Raw genomic sequence first — 24722 nt, forward strand, 5'->3', positions numbered from 1 at the left:
TTATAAATCACTAGTATACTTAGCATTTTAGCAACAAAAAAAAAAAATTAAATACACTTAATATGTAAAACATGCTTTAATATATAATGGATACTTAGAAGTATTAGTTAAGTATAATTAGGAGTGCGGATGTTACAAAAGTCTTGCAGGATATTCACGGTGGGAGGGTGTTATTAGATTATTTGAAGTGATTCGAGTCCATTAAAGGTGTTAAATCAAAGAGCTGAAGTTAAAAGTTACAACATTTGACTAACTTTAGAAGTCGAAATACGCAATGGACTTTGAAGTGTTGAAATCAGTATGAAAAAAGGTAAAGATACCTGATATAGTTCGTTTCTTAGGAACACTAGGATGATATTAGATGGATTCGTGAAGAAACTTTTCACCCAAACATGTTTCTGATAGGAGATTCAAGCTTACATACGAAACAGTTCACTTTTTTTGCAAAACGTCAAATTGTTTTGCTTGAATCTCAAATTGTATGGTGTTATGCGAAATTAAGAGTTGAAATTCGATGGATAGAGTTATGGAAGTTATATAAAGGTGTTACAATATCAAACCAACGTTTTATATGCATTTGGATGGATTTATAAAGTTTCAGGGCTTATATGTTCGGTTTGAACTAAAACATTGAAATCTACGCACTAATTGAACCTTAAGTGGGAGAATGAATACATGAACCTTCTAAACGTATTTTAAGATGTATAGTAAGCATGTCTTGAAGGTTATTATGTAAGCAATGAGCCTCGTAAGAAATAAGGGTAGGTAACCAGATTAAGTTAAACTGATGCTCGAAACTTGTAAAAGTTGTATAAAATCATGCGTAACTCGGATTTAGACGTGTAATATATTTCTGAAACCGTTGTAATGTCATCTACAGTTTAAGTACGAGGTAATTCGGGCTCTAAATAGGTCTGAAAATGGAATTTGCTGAGCTATCATGTTTTTAAAGCAAATAAAAGAACTGTTTCTTTTAAACCCATATATGAAAAGGTTTTAACTATGTTTTGAGTGGTCCTTGATGGTATGTTCAGATAAAAAAGGTTGTCTAAATTGTGTTTTTTAGGGTGCTTGTGTTGATATAAGAAATTTATGTGGCTGTTCAGTTATCAAGGCGGGTAGTCAAGCCAAGCACCAACAACGTACTAAGTAAAAGGGCTAAGGTGAGTTCAAGTAGTCTAAAATTTGGGTACACGTCAAACTATGTATTTTACATAACTGATTCATTTCGCTTATATTTGAATAGGTGTCGTTGAAAATGCATGATTTGAACTAACCAGATGTTGGCTGATTTGTTTTTATTTTTCGACGTGTATTCCAGGATCAAAAGCAAAAAGTATTGTTGACGGTGTATGTAAAACCCAAAAATTTGTGAAATAAATAATTTATCTTTATTGTTATTTTATTTTAAGAATATATATGTATATATATATATATATATATATGTATATATTAAGTAAAAATAGAAGGTTGAAATAAGTTTAAAAGTCGGACCAAAAGTGAAGGAAGAAGTCAAGACATGGGTGAAAGTTGTCAATTCGCGGTAGTTAAGGGATTGGGTCGTGTGTAAGCAGGTCCAAACCAGAAGGACCTGTTTTGTAAAGGCAACCGACCTGCAATAGAGGGGCCTGCTGTCAACGATTGGGAGAGGCAGAAGAGGTACAGGCGGTGCCTGGTTCATAAAGGGAAACTGTGACCTGCCTGTTTGCAGGCTATGGAGAAAGCAACATCACAGCCTAAAACTCGGGATTCGGCCGATTTGGTCAACTAATAGGCCAAATCATTTGAGTATAAATTATGGGCACTGGTTTAGGGTCGCCATTCTTTTAAAAGAAGAAGGAAATCGTCGAGCTTGAGAGAGAAAAACCGGAGTTCAAGACCAGGCAAGAACCCCCTGTTTTCCCGTCATTTAGAGGTAAATGCTCAACCAAAATTTATGTTGTTACAATGTTTAGCTGTACCTTTGACCCTATGTAGAACTCTATGAAGGCCCACGTCCAAACTTCGTGTTTTAGAGTTCGAATTCAAAGTTTAGATTTCATTTGGTGAATATGCTGTATCGCGTTCTGTTTAGAAACCACTTTAAAGAAGGTTATACAGAAGCTCTGCATGAGAGCTCTGTATCAAGTTATATGGTACAGAAGCTCTACATGGGAGCTTTGTATCAAATTATGGTAGCCAGAAGCTCTATATGAGAGCTCTGTATCAAGTTGTGTTAGACATAAGCTCTGGAAGAAACCATAGAGGGGCTCTAGCCCTTAATGTTGAAATAATTTTAGTTAAGTCACAGAGGCTCTGGTCTTAGGTTCGAAAATATGTTCCAAGTCTAGTTAAGAACCAGAGGCTCTGGTCGCGAGACCAGAGGCTCTGGAAGATAGAGACCAGAGGGGCTCTGGCCCTTGAATTATTTTTCCAAGAATGGTTTGGGACCAGAAGCTCTGGAAGAGAGACCAGAGGGGCTCTGGTCCTATGTTGAAATAATTTCTAAGTGGCTAAGAACCAGAGGCTCTGGTCATGAAGACCAGAGGCTCTGGAAGAGAGACCAGAGGGGCTCTGTCCTTGATGTGAAATATAATTGCTATGATTCAACCAGAGGCTCTGGTCGTGAGACCAGAGGCTCTGGAAGAGAGACCACAGAGGGGATCTGCCTTGGTGATGTATTATTTTCTTATGGTGCACAAGCAGAGGGGCTCTGTCAATACAACCACAGAGGCTCTGGCCTAAAGGACTTAAGAGTCCAGAGGCTCTGGCCGTCCACAGAGGCTCTGGTCTTCTTCCAGACTTAGTCGTTTAAGGTATATAACTAGATGATACACCTTGTGTCTGAACTCACGTTCCTATAATTTTGTTGATGTGAAGAACGTTCTTAAGCATAGTTGACCAAGGTTGACCCTAGCCAATGTAGTTGACCGTAAGTTGACCTTTATGTTAACCTTTGGGAGAAATTAATCATTTATATGCTATTTACTATTATAAATTATAGGTTGCCAGACAGTGACGTTAGTTAAGCAATCTACGTTAACAAGTGAGTCTTCATGAGACTTACAATGGGATGCATACCTATGTATAAATTTATTTTCGAGCATTATATGATTTGTATGATAACGGGTACATATACATGATGTTTCAGTTTACATACATGATATATTTTACATGTATGTCATTTTATGATCAGTTGCATGCTACGTGTTTAAGCAGTTTTCAAATAACTCTAGCATGTTATATCATATGAAAGTTTTATGATCAGTTTTAGCGGGTGAGCATTTGACCAGCAAGTCAAAACTAGTATAAAACACTACCCGGACAAGTGGGTGATCAATTAAGATTGAAGTATCAACCCAGGGCGTGTTTGTGACTAAATGACTCACACCCGACAGACAAGTTATGAGATCTCTGTTATTTCAGTGCTGCATGTTTTTCAGAAAATGCATACTTTTGGTACAAAGTTTACAAGTTGATATGTATGATGTGAAATGATCTTTACTCACGCAAACCATGAACTCACTGAGCTTTATAAGCTGACTATAGTATACATCTCAGGGCTAGGTAGTTCGAGATTGGATAAGAGCAAAGGACACGCTTAGAGAGTCGCTACTTATCATCTTATGTTTAGTCTTTTAACGTTGTGTTGATCTTTGTAACTTAACCCGGTATGAGGTGGGTTAGAACTTAAGTAAATTTTTGAACGGTTAAAGGACCTCCGCTGTAAACAGTTCAAACGGTTTTATGTTAGCCGTCTTTTGGAGTATGTATTTAAGAATTGTTTCAGATTACGTGACATTCTCACAAAAAAAAAAATTGAGGGTGTTACAGTGTAACCATTGATAGGTAATATTATTGGTTGATAGAGTGTCTTCGACTATCGCTTAAGACCGAAGATTAGTTCAAAATAGTATCCGATAGATTTAATATCAACACATTTGGTGTATGTTTTTAAGTAGTAGTTAATGAACGCCGTGCTAATGCATGCTTTTAGTTTTGGGATTTGTATAGTGTATATGTAAATATAATTTACAGGATATAAAACAGGCAAAATGACGAATTTATGAATAGGTCATGTCAAAATGCTGGTAGAATTGCTAATATGGAAAGTAGGGTGTTACAAATAGATTCTAATTCGACACTCCTGATGTTTTCCCCACCTAAAATGTTCACATCTTTCGATCTATCTTTAATTTCCAAATGCCCATTGGGATGAATAACTCCGACGTCACCAGCGAAAAACCATCCTTTGTGGAATGCTTTTGCAGTCTCCTTCTCGCCTTTTAAGTACCCTTTCATGATGTTGCTTCTTTGAAGAACGATTTCTCCCACTGTTTTACCGTCGGATGGAACGCTCTCTATTGTTTCCTTCATCTCCACATTGACGTCGGAAGGTGTTAGGATTCCGACGCCTTGACGAGATTTCAGTCAGGAGGTGCCAAGTTTTTTTGAGTTCCCAAGGATCTTGTCTGTTCTAAAACCAGAGATGAAAACCAGATGTGGAAAACATCTGAACTGTGAAGAAAACGAGAGACAAAAACCATTTGAACTACGAAGAAAAACATAGACAGAAACATGAGCATTTAGGTTTTGATTTCAAGGTTTGAGTTGTGAAGAAGAAGGTTTTAGTTTGTATATTGAATTCATGGTTTTGCATTTGTGCGGATTTTTGATTTAAAATATCAATTTTTTGGAAGGCAGGTGAGGGGGAGTTGCCGGGAAAAGGGTTAATTGGCGGGAGATGGTTCACCATGGAGGGGGGATGTAGTTGGGGAATTGTTAAGAGGGACACATGTCACGTTTTAAGTGGATGCAATATTAGACTAAACTAAAATCTCGATCCTTGTGGTTTGTATAATATTAACTAGATTTTGTTATTTAAAGAAAAATGAGAAGAAAATGAAAAAAGTCTCAAATTCAATCGTTTTTACAAACCACAACAGCCATCTTGTAATTTTGAAATTGTATGGATCAAAAGTGTTATAACCAACAAACCACATGAACCAAATTTTTAGTTTACTCATTATATTACATTAATAGATTATATATATATATATATATATATCTGATTCCAAACAAATCTAGCACCTCCATCTCAAACAGTGTCAAAACTGTCCTCAACCACTTCTTCCAGCCTCTACCAACACATCTTCCTGTGATTGAACTCCCTTTTAACCTCTTCAAATGGCACAAATACAACCACTATGATTCATCCCTTCTTCCACGCTTGTTTTTTATTTCATCATTGTGACGGTTCATTCTATTCCACTACGTTTGTTTTCGATTCCATCAATGTGATGGTGTTTCGTATCCGATAATCCACTTCAGCTTCACTAACGTCAGATCAAATCTTCTTGTGGCTTTGTTTTTTGTTCTAGATTTAGGTCATGATTTTGGATTTGAGTTTTGTTTTTGGAATTAGGTTTTGATCTTAGAGGGTGTTTGGGATTGCTTATTTGAAATAACTTATGCTTTTCTACAAAAACACTTATCAACTTATTATAAGTCAGAAGAGTTTAACTTCTTCAAAAACTACTTATTATCGGTTTGACACCGGTATAAGTTGTTTATCCAAACACTCAAAAGGCTTATTACCGGTACCATACCGGAATAAGTCAATAAGTTGTTTTTATAATCAATCCCAAACACCTCCTTATATTTGGGTTTGATTTTAGAATTAGAGGCTATTATGGCTTTGTTTTTTATTTTGATTTTGGAATTCGGGTCTTGCTTTTATATATGGGTTTGATTTTTGATTTTAGATTTGAGTTTTTTTAACAGCGTTAGTTAGATGGATCAAATTCGAAACAAAATGATAATAAAAGGGACCAAATTTGTAATAAAGTAACAACCAAAGGACCAAAAGTATACTTTACTCAAAAATTTATCCATATTTACATGTACGATTTACATTTGACTCCATGGAAAATTGACTTTAAACAGTTTTCTACTTGGGCGGTAATGCAAACGTCCCCACACGTATCTTTTTTGAACACACACTCTCTCTCCTCCACGCTTTTTCCAAACGAACCTCTAGGGTTTCATCTTACTCTGCAACTCCATCTCGATCGATCTCAACATTTCAATGGCCGACGAACCAGTAGTTCCTTCCACGCCTCAACAACAACAACAACATCCACCTACGGCCAATGCCAACGCCGCTCCTCTTGGCCATAACGTCATCCCCATCGTCAACAAACTGCAAGACATTTTCGCTCAACTAGGCAGCTCCTCTACTATCGAACTCCCTCAGGTTGCCGTTGTAGGTAGCCAGAGTAGTGGTAAATCTAGTGTACTTGAAGCTCTTGTAGGTCGGGATTTTTTACCCAGGGGTTCCGATATCTGCACGCGCCGACCCCTCGTGCTTCAACTCCTTCAGATCAAGAGGAAGCCCGATGGTACGGATGAAGAGTATGGAGAGTTCTTGCACGTACCGGGGAAGAAGTTCTATGATTTCAATGAAATTCGCAAGGAAATTCAGGTGTTCTTTTCTATTATTTTGGCCTTTCTACATTTAAATTTTTTGTGTTACTAATCATATCGTTGTTGAACAGTGTTAATTCAAATTCCATATAGCATTTTTTTTTTTAATTTTCATCAATGAACTTCAGAAAGAACATGCCCTAGGCAGGTTCTGAAATAAATTAGGAATGGGCTCTTTGTTGGCCAATCTAGGGATATGCTGGACTGATCATTTTTACCCCTCTGTCAAAAAAAAGAGTCTCTCACATTACAGTTGTTTTTTGTCCCTAAAAAGGTGTTAATTCTAAGATGCAACACGCAGAAGATTTTCTAGATATTGTAATGAATACTGGAGGAAGTCATTTTGTCCCTAATCAAGTGTAAGGTTGTACAATGAATTGTTGTTCTACCCGCTTAAAGTAGATTTTCTTTCGGCCTACAAAGGGAGGAAGATATAAAAACTTGATTAACACTTAACCATTTGGCTCTCGCGGTCCAGCCTGTTATATTCGTATGCTATAGATCAAAACCATGTGAAATATCTAGTGATATGGACAAACTTTACATAACATATGTAAGGTTAGAGTCCAAAAGTAAGTTGCATTGACGAAAATCTTTGGTTGGCAAAGTACAACTGTCAACCTAGCAGAGTACTTCTGGTCTTTTTAGGACCTATAACCTGCCAAGTTTGAGTAATGTTGCCATTTTATCTTAATTTCACTTGGTTGCATACTTTCCCATGATGATTTATAGTTCTATACCAACAAATGGATCTCATATCACATCTTTATACTGTGTTGTCACGATGGACACAGTATTGCAGCATGATGCATAATTGCATACTCATACGCTGTGGTAGTAGGATCCCAACATTTCTTTGAGTCTGTTATTTGCCGTGAGTTAGCATTTACCTGACGGATGGCAGAAGTCGTTAGAATGGATGACAAAAGTTGCTCTTCATTATATTTACCATCTCTTTATTGCCAACTATATGCCACTTATCTAATTTAGCTGCATATTATGTTCTATGGTTAACATGAGAAAATTGCAAATAGTAATTTTATCCAGATCACCAGATGTCAACTTATACTCTTTGAAGTTACTTTTCTGAGAAAAATATCATAATTTGTAGTACATGGTGCCTTGATGTTTAAACCAGTTTACCTTTGAAAGAGCAATATGAGGTAAACCCAATGTTCAGATGTTTAAAGTTAGTTCCTGAGTCCAATTTTATTACTTCCAGAATAAGTCACATGTGATAGAGATTTGTTATCACATGCTAGCGGAGTAATCCTGTCTTTGAACTTTGGATCCATGTTATTTCAGCATTTAAATTGTGTAGCAACTATTGCTGGTGACCTCTTCAACCTTTTGGTTTCAATTTTACCACATGGAGCAGCATGGTGTTTGTGTATGGTGAAGTGCAATTTGTATGATATAGACTGCAAGTTGCTGGCAACTTTGTTTAGCAGATTTAACTGGAAACTTCTTTAGTTAGAAATTCTTCTTAACTCCATTATGCACCGGACATCTCTGCATCTTCAGGATAACAACTAAATGAATTAAATTCATTATACATCAATGAAAGAGCCGTGGCTCACGACAGTCGCTTCTTTATGAAGCTATGTATCTTGTTGCATGATCATCCACAGTAATTTGAAAGTGAAATTTAAAATCAAAGCATGGCATTTCACAATGCAGTGTTCATAGGCAAACCAATATATGATGTTCTTGCTGCAGTTCACTATCTTTGGCTTTCATTTCTCCTTGTCCTCATTGGGATCCTACATGTGTGAGGGCAAGGATAAACGGAAGAACTGCAACTCAAGCCTTGTATTGCATAGCTGATCGAGTAGGTTAAAAGTAAAAAGCGATAAGTCATCATAAAGTAAAAAGACTATAGAGTGGGTAAAGGTTAATTAACTTTTCTTCTCAATTTCTGAGCCTGGATAACACAATCTTTGTTGTGTCTGTCTCCCTTTGATCAAAACCTATACTAGTTAGAAAATCTGATGTAGTTGAACCCAAAAAGTTCAGTTTTTGATACTAATGTGCCTTCTAATCATACAGTTAGTCATTCTATTCGAGACTATGTTAAGTGTGATCAAGTAAACCTTGGATGATCATGAACCTTTAAATGGAAAGGTGAAGTATATTATATTTTTGTCAGGTAAGATTTGATCACTGACTTATTATTTGATGATCTGGATACTCTAGGCTGAGACTGATAGGGAAGCAGGAGGAAACAAGGGTGTCTCTGACAAGCAGATCCGTTTAAAGATATTCTCACCTAATGTTCTTGACATCACATTAGTCGACTTGCCGGGTATAACAAAAGTTCCTGTGGGTGACCAGCCCACTGATATCGAAGCTCGTATTAGAACAATGATAATGTCGTACATTAAGCTACCCAGCTGTTTAATACTTGCTGTGACACCCGCAAATTCAGACCTCGCCAACTCAGATGCACTTCAGATCGCTGGAAATGCTGACCCTGATGGTAGGTGTTGTCATTTATAATGATTTAAGTAGAATGATTTCTTGTTTGAGACGATCTCTCTAACATGATCTTTTTTTCCATATTTGTCAGGTTACCGCACAATTGGCGTGATAACAAAGGTGCAATATACAAAAATCCATAATCTCATTTTCAGTTAATTTTCTGCTGTTTATAGTATTTTTCTGACATGGGGGGTTATCCTATTTGTTGTTTTAGTTGGACATTATGGACAGAGGTACAGATGCTCGCAATTTTTTGCTGGGGAAAGTGATTCCCCTTCGACTTGGTTACGTGGGTGTTGTAAATCGTAGTCAAGAGGTAATATTTTTTTTGTTTAACACTTGAAACAAAATCTAATAAATATATTCTATTTTTTAGGGGTGGTACTCCTTTACTCTGCTGGGATTTCCCGGTTTTTATTTTTATGAAAGAAGGATACCTTTTCTGCTAATGTATGAAGACTATTAAAGCTTTAGAATGTTACAACTGTGGTGGTTTTCTTGTGTTAATTAATCTCACAACATATACCACATTCTTAAATAGGATATTATGTTCAACCGGACCATTAAAGATGCGCTTGTTGCGGAGGAGAAGTTCTTTCGCAACCGTCCGGTATATGAGATTTTCTTCTCTATCTAATGATATAGTGGTTATGATTCTTAAGCTATTTAACTAATCCTTGTTAGATAGGTTTATAGCGAGCTTGCTGATCGCTGTGGAGTGCCTCAACTGGCGAAGAAGTTGAACCAGGTATTTTGCATTCTGTTCAAGCCCTTTGGAGCTCACTATGTTAGTCATATGCAACTTGATTGGTCTCATTCACAACAATATTTTATCATCTCATGCTAGTACCTAATGTTCCTTATGTTGTTATGCATAGAGAACACCTGTTTATGTGTCAGGCATCAACTCAGATCAGGCTGGTATTTGAGGAATCTCTTTTGCACAGGCATGAGGTGATATTTGCTAAGATAAAATGTGATACTCATTCATTTCTTCGTATTTGCAGATTCTGGTACAACATATCAAAACAGTGCTACCAGGGTTGAAGTCGCGCGTTAGTGCTACATTAGTTTCTGTGGCGAAGGAGCATGCTAGCTATGGAGAGATCACAGAGTCAAAGGTAAGCCAAAGGAACTATTCTGTAGTTGAATCTCGAGCATGTCTGAGTTGGTTGATTGATCTTGTTCAATGACTTTTCAATGGTGATTATGGATTCAAATAATTGTGAGAAGGGGGGGGGGGGGGACGCTAGCCTTGAAAATATTTTGGCTCCTAATATCTATATTTGATTATCATGGACCTGAATCATCTATACCCCCTACTACAGCGAGAGGAAACCTTATAATAGCAATATAAATAAGGTACATTGATTAGAATCAGAAGATTTATTTTTGCTGTTCAAAGTAGGGATCATTAATTGTGACTTGCAAGTTGATCTTGCATATTATAGTAAATCATCAACTGCATGATTTTAGGCTGTCTAAACAAGGAATATTTGTATTGGTACACACTTTTGTTTATATCAGTGTACTTTATTCACAGTCATAAGCTTAATTGGTTTTCTTGCATTTTAAATTTACCCTTTAATAATTTGCAGGCCGGCATGGGAGCTCTTCTTTTAAATATTCTTTCAAAGTATTCAGAAGGTCATGCAGCTTTTCTTGTCTTTCAACTTTTTAATGTTAATTGGAGCCAAATTTGTGTATTTTTTGGTAAATTTTGGATGCTTGATCTGATAGATGATCTGTTGATTCCTTTAAACAGCCTTTTCTTCGATGATTGAGGGAAAGAATGAAGAGATGTCGACATCTGAGTTGTCTGGAGGAGCAAGAATACACTATATTTTTCAGTCGATATTTGTTAAGAGTTTGGAGGTGTGTTTAGTATAAGTTTATCTACAAATATGCATGTTATTTTTAGTTTTGTACACTGAAATCCCTTTATTCTAGCGGATTCATTTGTTAAAGCATCTTTCTGAATCTGGTAGATTAATTTAATATAAGGCACATGTTACTGTTTCATGAGTAGATCTTTTTTTTCTATTAATTGTAAATGGAATCTCTATCTGGATAAATATTGTAAGTGAAGTTGATGTTGAGCATAGCTGCTTTTCCTACTGCAGGAGGTTGATCCTTGTGAGGACTTGACTGACGATGACATTCGAACCGCCATACAGAATGCAACCGGCCCTAGATCCGCATTATTTGTACCTGAAGTAGGTCTTGCTCTGTACTCATCAGTTTTTTTAATCATTTGTGGCTGGCTGGCTGCTTAGTATCTGCATCCTTCTAATTTTATCCCACCGGATGTTTTATTATATTGGTTAAATATGATGCTTAACATGCATTTGCAGATTCCATTCGAAGTTCTTATTAGAAGACAGATTGCCCGTTTATTGGATCCAAGTGTTCAGTGTGCAAGATTTATTTACGATGAGTTAATAAAGGTCGGCTTAATTAAAATCTTTCCTTTCATTGGGACATACTGCATTGGATGCTGATTGCTGTTTGTGTGCCTCAGATGAGCCATAATTGTATGGTCAATGAGCTACAGAGGTTTCCTGTTCTCAGGAAGCGGATGGATGACGTTATAGGGAATTTCTTGCGTGATGGTCTTCAACCTTCTGAGACGATGATTGGGCACATTGTTGAAATGGAGGTATACTTGAAATACCTCTTACAGGAGGCATATTATCATTGTTATTACCACCTACTTTCATGTCATGTAAAAGAGATAACACGTTTCCTGTATGTCTACAAGTTCATAAGTAAGATGATGTTATAATGATTTATAGTGTAATAATGAATGCATAATCCCCAATCAGCACTTCTGTAAGTAAAGACATAGGGATTTCATGATGGAGGATTTCTCTTACTTTGCGTAGACTAAGGACCAAGGAGAAGACTTGCATCGACTTCGTTTACTAAAAATATAAATGACAGATTTTGAATATTAATGGCAGGATTGTTTGCCTGAGAGGATTGCTCAAGTGTAATGAAATGGTTAAGTAGTGAATAAATAATTGCCACTTGCCCTTGTTACTGTTTCAAAGCTTCAGTTGTCTGCATATGTGCATTCTGTTTGAAAGTAGTGGGGTTTACAGCTATGGCGGTAATCATCTTCGTAAGGTGGCTTTAGCAGTCTTTTTGTTTCTGATAACTTTATTAGTTCTAGACTTGTAGTTTTTTTGGCATTTTGTGCTTTTTTTTTCTGTGTAACCAGTCTCCATTATATAGTTGTTATATGTAAGCTGTCTTATCTGATATCTTTTGCAGATGGACTATATAAACACTTCGCACCCGAATTTTATTGGTGGGAGTAAGGCCGTAGAAACTGCAATACAACAAGTCAAGTCTTCTAGGGTTACAATTCCAAGGCAGAAGGTGTAACTATAAATAGTGTGATATTATTTTTGCATATTTATCCACTTGTAGATGGCCTCTTCTCTAACTATCGGTCACATTTTTTGGTTGGTCAGGATGCTGCCGAGCTTGACAAAGCTTCACAATCTGAAAGAGGTATTAAGTCGCGTGCAATTCTTGGCCGACCAGTCAACGGATTTGTTACAGAACAGGTTGGTTAAGTGTTATGCATATATGAATATTTGGTTGTGTATACAAATATTTTGCGTCCATTCCTTCATTTGTTTCCTTTTTCAGTGTCATTTTGTGGTGTGTAGCCTGTGTATTTTTATGTAGCCTAAGATTGTCCCAAGGCAAGATAAATTAGCTGATACATTATATGTTCCTCTTCCATGATGAAATGAAACCATTCTCATCTTGTGGGCCCCATTTCAACAAGTAAATAAACATAATGATATTCATATCATGGTGATGACAAATGGAGGAAAATTGGTTGAACTGACACAGCCATAGTGTTTCTATCACTTTCATGAACATCACATGCTTTAATTTGTCTTGTTAGTTACTGTGCTAAGTTTTGTTGATTTCAACTTTGCAGCAAAATCAGCCTGGGTCTCGGCCGGTTGGCGAGGTTGAGAAACCGACATCTGGTAAGGTCTTGCTTTCAAACTTGGACATAACAAAAAAAGCAAGACTGGGCTTATAATTTTAACTGCCTTTGTAATTCCCTCAAGACGTCTGATTGCAGCTATAATTGAATCTTCTGTTGCAGCATTCTTGATTTTTAAATCTAGTTACTGAATGAATAATCTTTTTTGTTGTATGTAACCATACACGCCTATCTAAATTAGGTCCTATCTAAAATATTATCACCAAAATTGGAGTGTGCAGTTTAGAAAATCAATGAAAAAGCAGCGATTCAAGTTCAATGCATTATTGATGTAAATATGCTAAATATTAAGTTGTTTGTCAGTTCAACAATTCTTTCTCTGAGCTCTGGCTTTGTGAATTTACTATGAGAAAAACAGTTGTGAAATTTTGATGCCTGTGATCTTTTCAGGAAGCACAAGCTGGGGGATCTCATCAATTTTTGGTGGGTCAGATAATCGAAATTCTAATAAAGAGAACTCTATAAACAAGCCATTTAGTGAACCTGTTCATACCATGGATCATATGGATTATGCGTCTTCAATGATCCACTTAAAGGAGGTATGGTTTTAATCTTAATACTCACTGATAGAAGTGATTAGGATAGAAATGCTGATATCTGCTTGACTTTTGGTATAGCCACCTACCGTTTTGAGGCCCTCTGATGCCAATTCAGATCAAGAGGCTATTGAGATCCATGTTACGAAGTTGTTGCTGAGATCATATTATGATATTGTCCGCAAGAACATCGAGGACTATGTGCCCAAGGCCATCATGCACTTTCTGGTAATTGTGACATAACCAGCCTTTCACTGATCTGTTCATTCTTTCTTTTGACTTCTTTTTCTCTTCTCAGAGGAACATCAGTTCTAGTTGCCTGTTATAACCTTCAATGTGAATATTACATTCAAAGCCACAATCATGAAAACATGTATCCAATCAAACCAAGTTGGGATGTAATTCTTTGCGATTGAAAGAGTATCTTTTATGGATTTGATGCTTCAGATATAATGATCAAATTGTAGTCTCTTTTGCAATTCGAAATATCATATTTTTGTTAAAATTATCAATTATAATAGCAAGTTTCCATGTAATTTGAAGAAATAATATCATTATCCTTTGTACTTTGTTGCTACTTACATGGCTTGTGAGTCCAGGAGCAATATTTGTTTTTGCGTGGGCAAAGTTCATCTGACTGTCTATATCTTTTTGATCCAATATCAGGTTAACCATACGAAAAGAGAGTTGCACAATGTCTTCATTAAGAAGTTGTACAGGTAATATAGGAAAAACGGACATTGGTTTCCGTGCGTTTCTAGATTATCCACTGTAAATTTATTCTCATCTGCTGGCCAATGGGTCTTTCATCTGTTTTTTGGTTGGAAACGTAAGAGGCCGTTTACCAAACACTTACCCCGTTAAGCGATTATCGGTAAAATTTAACACCATCACTTAGGGACTGTTTACCAAACACTTACCCAATAAGCGCTTAACGGTAAAATTTAACACTATCACTTACTTAGCGGGTAAAATGTTAGTCCACCAAAACGGCATCGTATGCAACAATTTACCCGGTAACGCTAAACGTGGTAAGGGTCGTCTCCATCACTTACTGGGTAAGACTCTCAATCTTTGCCTTCGTTTTTTCTTTTTGAAGTATATAATATATACGGCAAATAGAATAAATAAACTCACACCCTTTTCACCTACCGGGTAAGATTCTTGGTCCTTGCCATATTCATCCGGTAAGGTAATGTGACTTTGTAATCACTTACCTGAGTAAGCGTTTGGTAAACGGCCCCTTAACTGTTTTATTCACCCATGAATGATTTCTGCTCTTACTTTGATATTGTTTAATCCAGTTCTAATAATAAGTGGGTGGTGTGGTTTGGACAGAGATGATTTGTTCGAACAAATGTTGCAAGAACCTGATGAGGTTGCAGTAAAGAGAAAGCGCACCCGGGATTTGCTACGTGTTCTCCAACAAGCTTTTCGGGTAGGTTTTTGCTACCTGGCATCATTTCTATTTGATTAAACTTCTATTGGTTGATCTGCCATATGATTGACTTATTCAGCCATAAGTTGCATCGCAATGCTTGCAGCTTTAAGTACAGACTCATTCTTTAGTATTGGAGTTCTTTCAGTCTTTATCTATTTGATGGCCTAAACAAGATTTGGTGACCCTTCTATATCAAATAAATTTGTAAGTTCAATCCTACTGCTTCGACGAACAAACAAATTATCACAAAGACGGGAAACAGAGACAGATGGATGCCATTTAACCGAGTCTGTTTCTCCTTTTGCTTGCCATGTCGGATTCTTCTATTTAGATACGTTGCCATCATAGTTCTATTTTCATTGTTGTATGAGGGAAGTACTCTTGGTTTTAGTCCAAGATGACAGACGGAACAAAGTTAGACTGCATTCAGAGGCTTCGTTTATACGATTTCCTGTTAATTTAGTTTCATCTCTTGTGTATAGACATTAGATGAACTACCACTGGAAGCTGAAACAGTGGAGAGGGGTTACAGCTTAACCAATAACGATCCAACCGGTCTGCCAAAGATTCATGGACTCCCAACCTCATCAATGTATCCTTCCACTAGTGGTTCAAGGGACTCCTACACTGCATCTCCAAATAATCAAAGATCACGTAAGTCTCATTCAGGAGAGTTGAATTCACCTTTTTACGGGAATATAGAGTCAAATGGGAACAATCGCAATTCTTCCCTTCTTGGTCTTTATCCAACACACGATCTGTAAACCCACAAGAAGCAAGTCAAGAAACACAAAATTCCTTGGATTTGTACGTGAAACAACTTAACATATGGCTTATGGCTTATGGTAGAATACAAGACGCTGTTGTCGTCTTTATGGGGCTTTTATCGTAGACTTATATTCTTTTTGTATTCACATTGTTTTTCTGAGCTCCAATGGGAAAACCGGAGCAGTTCTGAATACCACAATTTCTCTTCGCCCTTCTTATAAAGAAGTCAATAAGCCTGGGACTGTTTGTTGTCAAATATTTGGGAAGGTTACAAGTGTAATTGGAAGGCTATATGTACAGTTTTGCATTTTGGGTTCCATTTATCATATGAATGGTTGTGATTTTCTATTATTTTACACTGAAAAACAGTGATTTATTTGATTTTGACTAGAGTTGACATTGGATTTGGTCCTTGATTTCGAAGACATTTACGATGTGTATGGCTGTTGACTGTAGGTTCATATTCATGAACATTGGTCAGCAAGGAGGCTGGATTGATATGCTACCAAGCTCTCTTGGAACAAGTATTTTTTGTTCTGAATTTTGATCCAAATTGCAATTACAATAACAATATAGTGTTTTGGCTACTTGAGAGTTGAGGTTTGACTTTGGGTGGTAAATGCAACAAATAAACTCATACACCCTTCTTACCTTTTGTGAGGTTTGAAACCTTTACCTCTTATGAGGCCAAAGGCTACGACACCGCTAGGCCAAAGACCCTTTGGTTGTGTTTTATGTATATTACAATGAGATTGAAAACCCTTTGAATGATAGTTTCTCGCCAATTAATTTGAGGTCGTTAAGTAATTATTTGAAGATTGTCAAATAACCACTAACGGATAAAATCAAAGCGTTTTTGCACCTAAATTTATAAGACTGACTTGTCTTCTGAATTCCTAGTCCTACAATCTGAAATGAATTTCAGAATGTTACACATCTCCTGAATTAAAGTTTAGAAAGTCCACATGCCTATGAATGGAAGTTTAAAAGGCTACATGCTTTATGAATTCAAACTTTAAGGGTTGTTTGTTTATCTCTTAATAGTTTCATTAAAAGGCAGACTCTGAATTGTTAAGAGGTAAATCTTATTTGACAAAAAAAGAGTCTGCCTCTTAATGGTTCCAAAACCCTCCTAATGGTTTTGTATCATAGGCATCCCTTAACCATTCAGCGCCCTAATTTCATTGTAAACAGTTCCCAAACAATTATATTTCATTTTGAACTATATCATGAGAGTCTCTTCATCATTCTGATAACTTAATCATTCTGAAACAAATCATTCAGCAACTGTCAAACAGTCCCTTAGTGTATACTATTTAGGACGGGTGCTACCCAACACCATGCTTGTTGATCGGCCAATGAGACGAATGCCAAGGGGGCATGCCCCCTTAACCCCAGTTTTGTGGCGATCTTAGATCCACGGTGGCTTACACAAGCTTGTCCAACGCACCTCCAAATTTATATTATATCTATTTGTCAACGGATTGGTTAAAATGAACCGGGCATAGAGGCCCATTTAAATGTTTCATGCCAATTACATATTTTGTGCTAAAGATCTTAAGCAACGAGGCTAAAATCAGTTATATGCCATACCGATTACATGATGACGCTTTTTGAGATGTATCCACATGTGCTTGCAATTCTGAACCACCACAACAATGGACGTAAAAATGTCTACCTTCTTACCTGCTAGGTTAGCCACCGACACAAAGGCACATTTGATGCCACATAAGCAAACCCATGAACCATTCTTTACCAAAACCAAGGAAAAAAGGTATTATAGACAACGATGTTTGTTAACCCAAGCATCGGACAGGTTGCTCGTAATGTGGCTTCAGAGCTCATCAAGTTGGATTTCAGGTTAAAACCTTGATACTGTGATGTAAAACCTGACAACCAACTCCTAACACTTATCATTTTCTGAAACCACAAAAGGAAAAAAGCCAACGTTATACAAACCCATGACGTTCAAAGTATTACAATCGCTTTCCTGAAAGAATGTCATCGGCCGTAAATCTTCAGAAAACTTGTTGGTCATTGTTGGTCAGCAAGTATGAATGCTTGAAGAAGGCTCTGAGCTGATTGTGTTTCATCAGGTGTACCGGATATGATAACAGTATGGTCGGTCGTTCCTGACCCAGGTTCATGCACTACGACCTTTGCGCCCGAAATCTGGTTTTATGCACCACAAAGTGGAACAATTCACATGTGAATTTGCAACAAGATTAGATATCATAGACCAGAATAAAGAATCATCAATTTATATGCTAAAGAATTACTTTGAAGACGTGTTTTCTTGTTTCCATATCTGTTTGACCTATTTCTCCCTAATGCGGTTTTTGATTTTACTGTACCCATTGCTTGTTTGCACATACTCTCGCTTGTAGCCTGCTCACTTGTTTCTTTTTATTTTTGTTTCAAGCAGAAGATATTCACGAAAAGACCTCTCAACCTTGGAGGTGGAGGCAAGGTATCCTTACATCCTACCCCCGACCCTACCTTTACAGGGTCCGTTTGGTTTTATTTGGTTTGGTACCATACACAAATTTCTGACTTCTTTATAGCCCTTCCTGAATTCATGGGGGTGTTAAAACCTTAGAGAGTTTGTAGTGACACAATATAACCTTTTAGACAAATTAGGAATGTTGAAACCCCAAAAACAAGGTGGTAGAAGAGCATTGAACTGTAAGCACGAAAAAACAAGAAAATATTGCAACTAATATGGAACATATTGTTACGGTTTCATGGGTTCATGGAAGTGTTTGCTAGTGCACAAGAGCATTGTACTGTAAGTATCCAAGCAAAGAAACAATACAATTTATCGGATAAAAAAAGAGGAAAAAGGGAATTAACAAGTTGCCTATTGTCATCATTAGAGAATGTGACGATATTGATTTTGAACCACAAGAATACTGATCAACACTGAACAATTTGGATTAATTGCTCAATGATTTCTTATGATTGTATGCTAACAAATTCAGAAATGGAAACAAGGGTTGACATCATTTCGAGAGAGCTGGATCTCTCCCGGGCTCACACCAGACAATTCACAAATCCGATACCCCTCTCCTACTACCCTCTCACCTATTTAACAGACCACCCACTGATACTATTCCCTTTTTACCCCTTTGTAACAATATACTCACAATTCCTATGTTGCCACTAGCTATTGCACCCTTATTTACCAGCTTCGACTCCAGGGTATAACAAATATCCCTTATTCGTCAATACTGAGATATTTTAGACATTAATGATAACAGTCAACCATTTTTGTAAGATTGTGTTAAATAAGACATTATGGGATGGATGAAGTATACTACTGTATTGTGTATTAAGGGCATGTTTAACTACCAACTGAACCCTTCTCAATGGAAGTTCCAAATCCTGTTTATAACTAATTAGATTTGATAAAATGGCAGTCGTACAAGACTGAAATATCATTCTAGTAAAGGACAAAGCTTATATATCAGGCAATAGACATTTTTCAGCTTCCAAAACAATCACTTAAATCATGAATTAGAAACTAATATTTTGTGGTCCACAGAAACAAACTTTGTACCTGTCTTAGACGAGTCAGATTGCTTCCATTCTCCCCATAAATCGACCCAATGACATTTTCAGGAACCACAATTTCCACAGTCGTATTTCTTACAATGGCAGATCTACCTCCTCTGCAAACACCATTCGTTATAAGAGTTTGGTAAGTAAAGATCAACATTCATTTGCTCATAATTTGCGGTCAAGTTCTATACGAAATCTGAAGTTGTTCATTATTCTCTTATACAAATTGGATTCAGAATTCAATATCTGTCTAGAATATAGTTATGTACATGATGCTATTGGTCAAGTCAAGATTTGACTTGCAGAAAACTATATCTCCTATGTGAATGTGTGTATGATGACGTTAATTGTTAAGAAGGCGATGAATAAGTAATTCGCTCAAACCAATACCACCAGGATCGGGTATACTTGGAGGTTAGGTTACTGATAGTAACAAAAGAGGACCCTACAAAATAAAATAAAAACCCCGCTAGGAATGACACTTCAAACTTTTTTATTTTCTTGAATGTGCATATCACATGGTTAAAAATACATATAAATGGTAGTTTGGTGCAGTAATTTATTATCAGATTTTGCCGCAAAATGTTTCTTATGATGATGATTGGTAAAACAGACTAAAAGCATAGTTATTGGTTCATTTAACCCTAAAAACCATGTTTATAAACGTCAAGGCGGCATCCGATGCAAACCTGCCAAGTTCAATGCCACCTTTAGCGGAAGTTGATCCTCTGTCAACGTCCTTTCCTTTCATCGGATTTACAGCTCCTGCCTACAATCAAAACACTACTTGAAATGCTAGGCCACAGAATAGAAAAAGAAGAGAGAAGATGACACTAGCATAAAAGGAAAAAAGGCTACAATAAACAAAAAGAAATGTTACTTGAGATTCCCATGGCCTGGAGGATGAAGGATGATCGACATTACTGAAGGGCCTAAGATTATCCATACTCTGCGTTAAACTTGTATGCTGATTTAGATGTTGAGGAGTGGCCATGGAATGACCAACTCCTTGTCCTTGTCCATAACTGCTCCTGGTTTTAGGGCCATTATACATTCGAGTGGAGAAGAGGTGGTTTCGCAGCCTGCCAGTCACACTGTACAAAGCATCTCGTACATTTACAAACTCTCCTGTCATCTAACGAACCAAAAGTTCATTCAATTTACAATTAGATAAGGTGGAGAACTACAAGATGCTTGCGTGAGATCAGAATTGTCCTAGCAGTATCCGGGTTACCAGTAGATACTAACCTCCCTAAAGGTCAAAGGTTCAAGCATCACTAAGGGGGCGTTTGGTTCACAGAATGGAATGTGGTGGAATTGAAATCCATCAAAGGAATTTGACTTTCAAGGAATAGGAATGGAATTTGACCCACGTTTGGTTGATGGTAATTGGAATGGAACCTTGCAAAAGAATAGAAATATGCATCTATGAGGGGTGGGGGTGATGGTTGTGACGGCGACAATAGTGATGTGGTGGTGTTAGGGGGTTAGAAGTGGAGGCGTAACAATGATAATAGTAGCGTGGTCATGGTGGATACGGGAGCAGGGGGTGGGCGGNCTTATTTTAAATTTATTTTTATATTCCCTTTTTGATGATGGTGATTAATGAATATAAAGTGGCATGGTGGTGTGATGGGAGTGGCAGTGGTGGAATGATAATATTAGTTGATGGTGGTGGTGGAAATGGTGGCGGTGGTGGATATGTTGCTAGGCCAGGGGGGGGGGGATGGTGGTTAAATTGAATGCGAAGGTTATTTTTGTCATTCTAAAACAAAACTATAAATTATGTTACATTTGCCACGATATGGAATTCAAAATTTTCACATATGCTAAGGAATGATCAAATCCCTCAACCGTGGAATTCGGTGGAATCCAATCAATTCATTCCACGAACCAAATATCATTAAGGAATTTGTCATTCCAATTCCATCAAATTCCTTTGAATTCCATGAACCAAACAGCCCCTAAAGGTGAGGAGTATATAAATATTATAATACTTTAGAAAAAGAAAAATATCTCACCAAAACTACTTGATCGGCCTCCGAAGTACATCCTGAGACTTGGTGGATTGGAACTATCTTTATCACAGCACCAGTTACCTTTCTCATGTCTGCGATTATGGAACCACCTTTGCCCAACAGGCAACCAATTTGGTTGGGCATAATCAAAAGTCTAGCCGAAATAGGCGTTCTTGCTGACGGTGAGTCCAACCCCCTCTCGTAGCCAGCCTCCACAGACCTATTGAAAACAAGAATGATAGCGTTTTGTGCAGCCGAGTTCTGTGACTCTGGGCTCTACAACAGACAGAAAACAAGAACTAAATAAACTAAAAAGCCTACAATAAAAGAAATTCTTGATGATGTGAAATATCCAACTAACGAACCTCCATAGCAGTAACAGTGATTAACCGATCATCACAATCAGATGTTGGAGCTTCAACTACTATAGAAGCACCCGATTCATTTTGAAGGGCCCGAACGATTGTCCCTGATTTGCCTATCACACCGCCTACCCTATCGGTTGAACAGAGGATACGAAAAACTATTTCATACTGAGATTGAGGGTTTCTGAAGTCCACTGAAGGAGCAATTTCAGCATCCGATGATACAAGAGGCCGACCTCCTATAGCATGATTAGCAGAGCTGGCTGGTGTGGGTTCTAAGATGGGTGTTCTTCCTGGCGAGAAATCCATATACCCGTTTGGTAATGTGGTTTCCCATGGCCGATGATTAGCAGAGCTAGTTGGTGTAGCTTCGGAGACAAGATTTCTTGCCGGAGAGAAATCCATATGCCCGTTTGGTAATGTGGTTTCCCTAGTAGCCCCATAGGGCGGTCTGCCGAAAACCATCCTTGCTTTATCAGAAGAGGGACAATCTTGAAGACGACGAGAGATGGCAACAAGTGCCCTTTTAATGGCCAAAATATCACCCTCAATCTGCCACAAGCATAAAACTCACATGCATCACCAAACCTAACTCCAAAAATATAACACAGATTGAACACAATCCCTCTATAAGGCTAAACTTACTGTCTTTGCTTTTTATCAAACACTTGTTAGGCAACTACTAAGAAAAAGTAAAACATGTTAAAAACATGGGGATGGAAGAAAGAAAAGAATGAAAACATCTAAGATCTTGCATACTAACCTCAACCATTTCATCCGTGGGCATGGCGCAAGGGGGCAACCTATCTTGACCAAATATTCTGATCCTACACCCAGTATCTTTCCTGATTTTCTCGACCACCTTCCCACCTTTCCCGATCACAGACCCAACAAGAGCCGTGTCCGCAAGCAATCTACAAGAAACAATACCCCCAGGAGCAAAATAGCCTCCATCAGTCTCGGCAGCAACACTCAAAATTCTCTCATAAACCCTAACTAACGCCTCTTGTGCAGCCGAAACCTCTCGATACTCGCTACTTTCTACATAACCATTGTTTTGTTGATTAGTTTCTTCGTCAAACGTCATTGTTCTATTGACGGAGCAGTTAGCGACGACGGAGATAACACGATCGTCGGAGCCCGGCGGCGGGTCCTCAACACGAATCTTCGCTGACGTGTCTTGTTGCAGCTGTTTGATGATAACACCGGATTTTCCGATGACGCCGCCAATGCGAGAGTCGTGGCATAAGAGGCGGAAGCAGATGCAGCCAGCAGGTATAGTAAGCGGAGGTTGTGGATTCTTGTTGCGCTTGACGACGGGTGCAGCCTGGGAAGTGTTGATAGGTTCGAACATTGTGGATGGTGGGGCGGCGGTGGTGGTGGCGGCAGTGTAGATTGGAAGAGAGATGAACGGAGCTTCGTTCATCCCTCTGCTACATGAGGTTGAGGTACCTCTCTCTCCGGTGATATCTGACGACTGCGGTGTCAAATGAAATCAAATCAATACTTGATTGAAAACGAAACCTTGGTTCTTAAAATACCCAAAGAGTCGATCATCCAATCTCTTCAATCTCTTTCTAAATCGGGCATAAATATGAGAAATTTATAAAAATAACCGGTTTACATAACTATTTGCCATAAAATAACCATATTTTAGAAATTTTACTGGAATGGCCATACGGATCGTCCTCGGGGGCGATCCGTACATTATGGGGGCGATCCCCCCTTAAGTCTTAAAAAAAAATAACCCTCAAAAGTCGAGATTACTGTTCATTCTCGTTGACCGTGTTTGACCTCGCCCCCGAGGCGATCCGTACTGTCCGATCGCCCTTCCCGGGGGCGATCCTGCTATTTTTAATTTTTTTTCGTTTTTTGGTATTTTTAATAAAACTGATACGTCATTGAAGTTGTATTTTTTAACTTTTTTAGAACCAAATTTCATGGGTAAAACTTTAAAAATAAATCTTTTGTAATTATGGAGAATCAAAAATTATTTTTATCTGTTTTAGGTTTCGTAAATCAGATATAATATATGATTGACGAAATTTGACCTCTATTTTGTCATTTTGTGTTTTTTATTAAACAATTAATGGGTGTTTTTAATAAAAATGGAAAAATACATAAAGTGTGTCTTTTTACATATTTAATTTCAAATTTCACGGTTTTTCGTTATAAAATAACTGGATGATTGATTGTGTTTAGTGGGTTAAAGGTTGTGATGGTTTATTGTGTTTAATGGGTTAAAGGTTGTGAGAGTAAAATATATGAGAAGAGAAATGGAAGGAAAGGTGTGAAAAATTATGAAGTAAGAGGTTGGTATTTATAGTAAAATTGGTATTAAAAAAAAAAATCAAATTTTTTTTAACCCGGATCGCCCCCCATACAGTACGGATCGCCCCGGGGGCGAGGTCAAACACGGTCAACGAGGATGAACAGTAATCTCGACTTTTGGGGGTAATTTTTTTTAAGACTTAAGGGGGGATCGCCCCCATAGTGTACGGATAGCCCCCGGGGGCGATCCGTGTGGTCATTCCGGTAAAACCTCTAAAATGTGGTTATTTTGTGGCAAAGGGTTGTGTAAACCGGTTATTTTTATAAATATGACACAAATTATGTTTGAAAAATTACAAAATTAGTCCCTCGGTTTTGTTGATTCTAATACTCTTCGTTCTTATAGTTTTAAAAATGTTCAAATTTGATCCCTTTGTTCAAATTAGTCCCTCACAACTAGAGGTGGCCAAAATTCGGTCCCGGACCGGGCCTAATCGCGACAAAAACCGGCGGTAACCGGTCCCGACATAACCAGTCCCGGTCCCGGTCCCGGTGATTTTCCTTGTAACCGGTCAAGGTTATTAGTAACCGGTTGTCCCAACCAGTCCCGGTCCCGGTCCCATAACCAGTCCCGACCTGGCCTATTCAAAAAAAAAATGATTTTTTTTTAAATTTTTGGTTATTAATAAATTTTTAATATGTTATTAATATGTTTGTAATATGATATTTTGAATATGTTTTATTATAAATACATTTTACTATAAATACGTTTTGTTATATATA

At 37.6% G+C, this 24722-nt stretch overlaps 2 protein-coding genes across 4 annotated transcripts; one reads left to right on the forward strand and one right to left on the reverse strand.

Annotated features, from left to right (window-relative positions):
* Nucleotides 1-5993: 5993 nt before the first annotated feature.
* Nucleotides 5994-16459, forward strand: LOC112500137 (dynamin-related protein 3A-like). 3 transcript variants are annotated; one of them, XM_025103460.1, is made up of 21 exons: nt 5994-6463; nt 8662-8944; nt 9035-9063; nt 9161-9262; nt 9488-9556; nt 9635-9694; nt 9954-10067; nt 10545-10593; nt 10712-10821; nt 11070-11162; nt 11301-11393; nt 11468-11605; nt 12223-12330; nt 12426-12521; nt 12908-12959; nt 13370-13518; nt 13597-13743; nt 14182-14234; nt 14854-14953; nt 15439-15610; nt 16181-16459. In XM_025103460.1, the coding sequence occupies exons 1-21, from the start codon at nt 6068-6070 to the stop codon at nt 16192-16194; spliced, it is 2427 nt and encodes an 808-aa protein (XP_024959228.1). In that variant the 5' UTR covers nt 5994-6067; the 3' UTR covers nt 16195-16459. The 3 variants fall into 3 exon arrangements, with proteins under 3 accessions (XP_024959228.1, XP_024959226.1, XP_024959227.1); XM_025103458.1 differs by lacking the exon at nt 16181-16459 and having other exon boundaries at nt 15439-16030; XM_025103459.1 differs by lacking the exons at nt 9488-9556; nt 16181-16459 and having other exon boundaries at nt 15439-16030.
* Nucleotides 16460-17609: 1150 nt separating this feature from the next.
* LOC112500070 (KH domain-containing protein HEN4-like) lies at nt 17610-23136 on the reverse strand. Its single transcript, XM_025103340.1, has 7 exons — nt 22432-23136; nt 21669-22220; nt 21307-21579; nt 20166-20420; nt 19975-20054; nt 19284-19395; nt 17610-17896 (listed from the first exon to the last, which is right to left on the reverse strand). Exons 1-7 carry the CDS (start codon nt 23092-23094, stop codon nt 17759-17761), a joined length of 2073 nt encoding a protein of 690 aa, XP_024959108.1. The 5' UTR covers nt 23095-23136; the 3' UTR covers nt 17610-17758.
* Nucleotides 23137-24722: the final 1586 nt, after the last annotated feature.

Source organism: Cynara cardunculus, assembly GCF_001531365.2.
Source record: "Cynara cardunculus var. scolymus isolate 2C chromosome LG 17, CcrdV1, whole genome shotgun sequence".
Taxonomy (NCBI): Eukaryota; Viridiplantae; Streptophyta; class Magnoliopsida; order Asterales; family Asteraceae; genus Cynara; species Cynara cardunculus.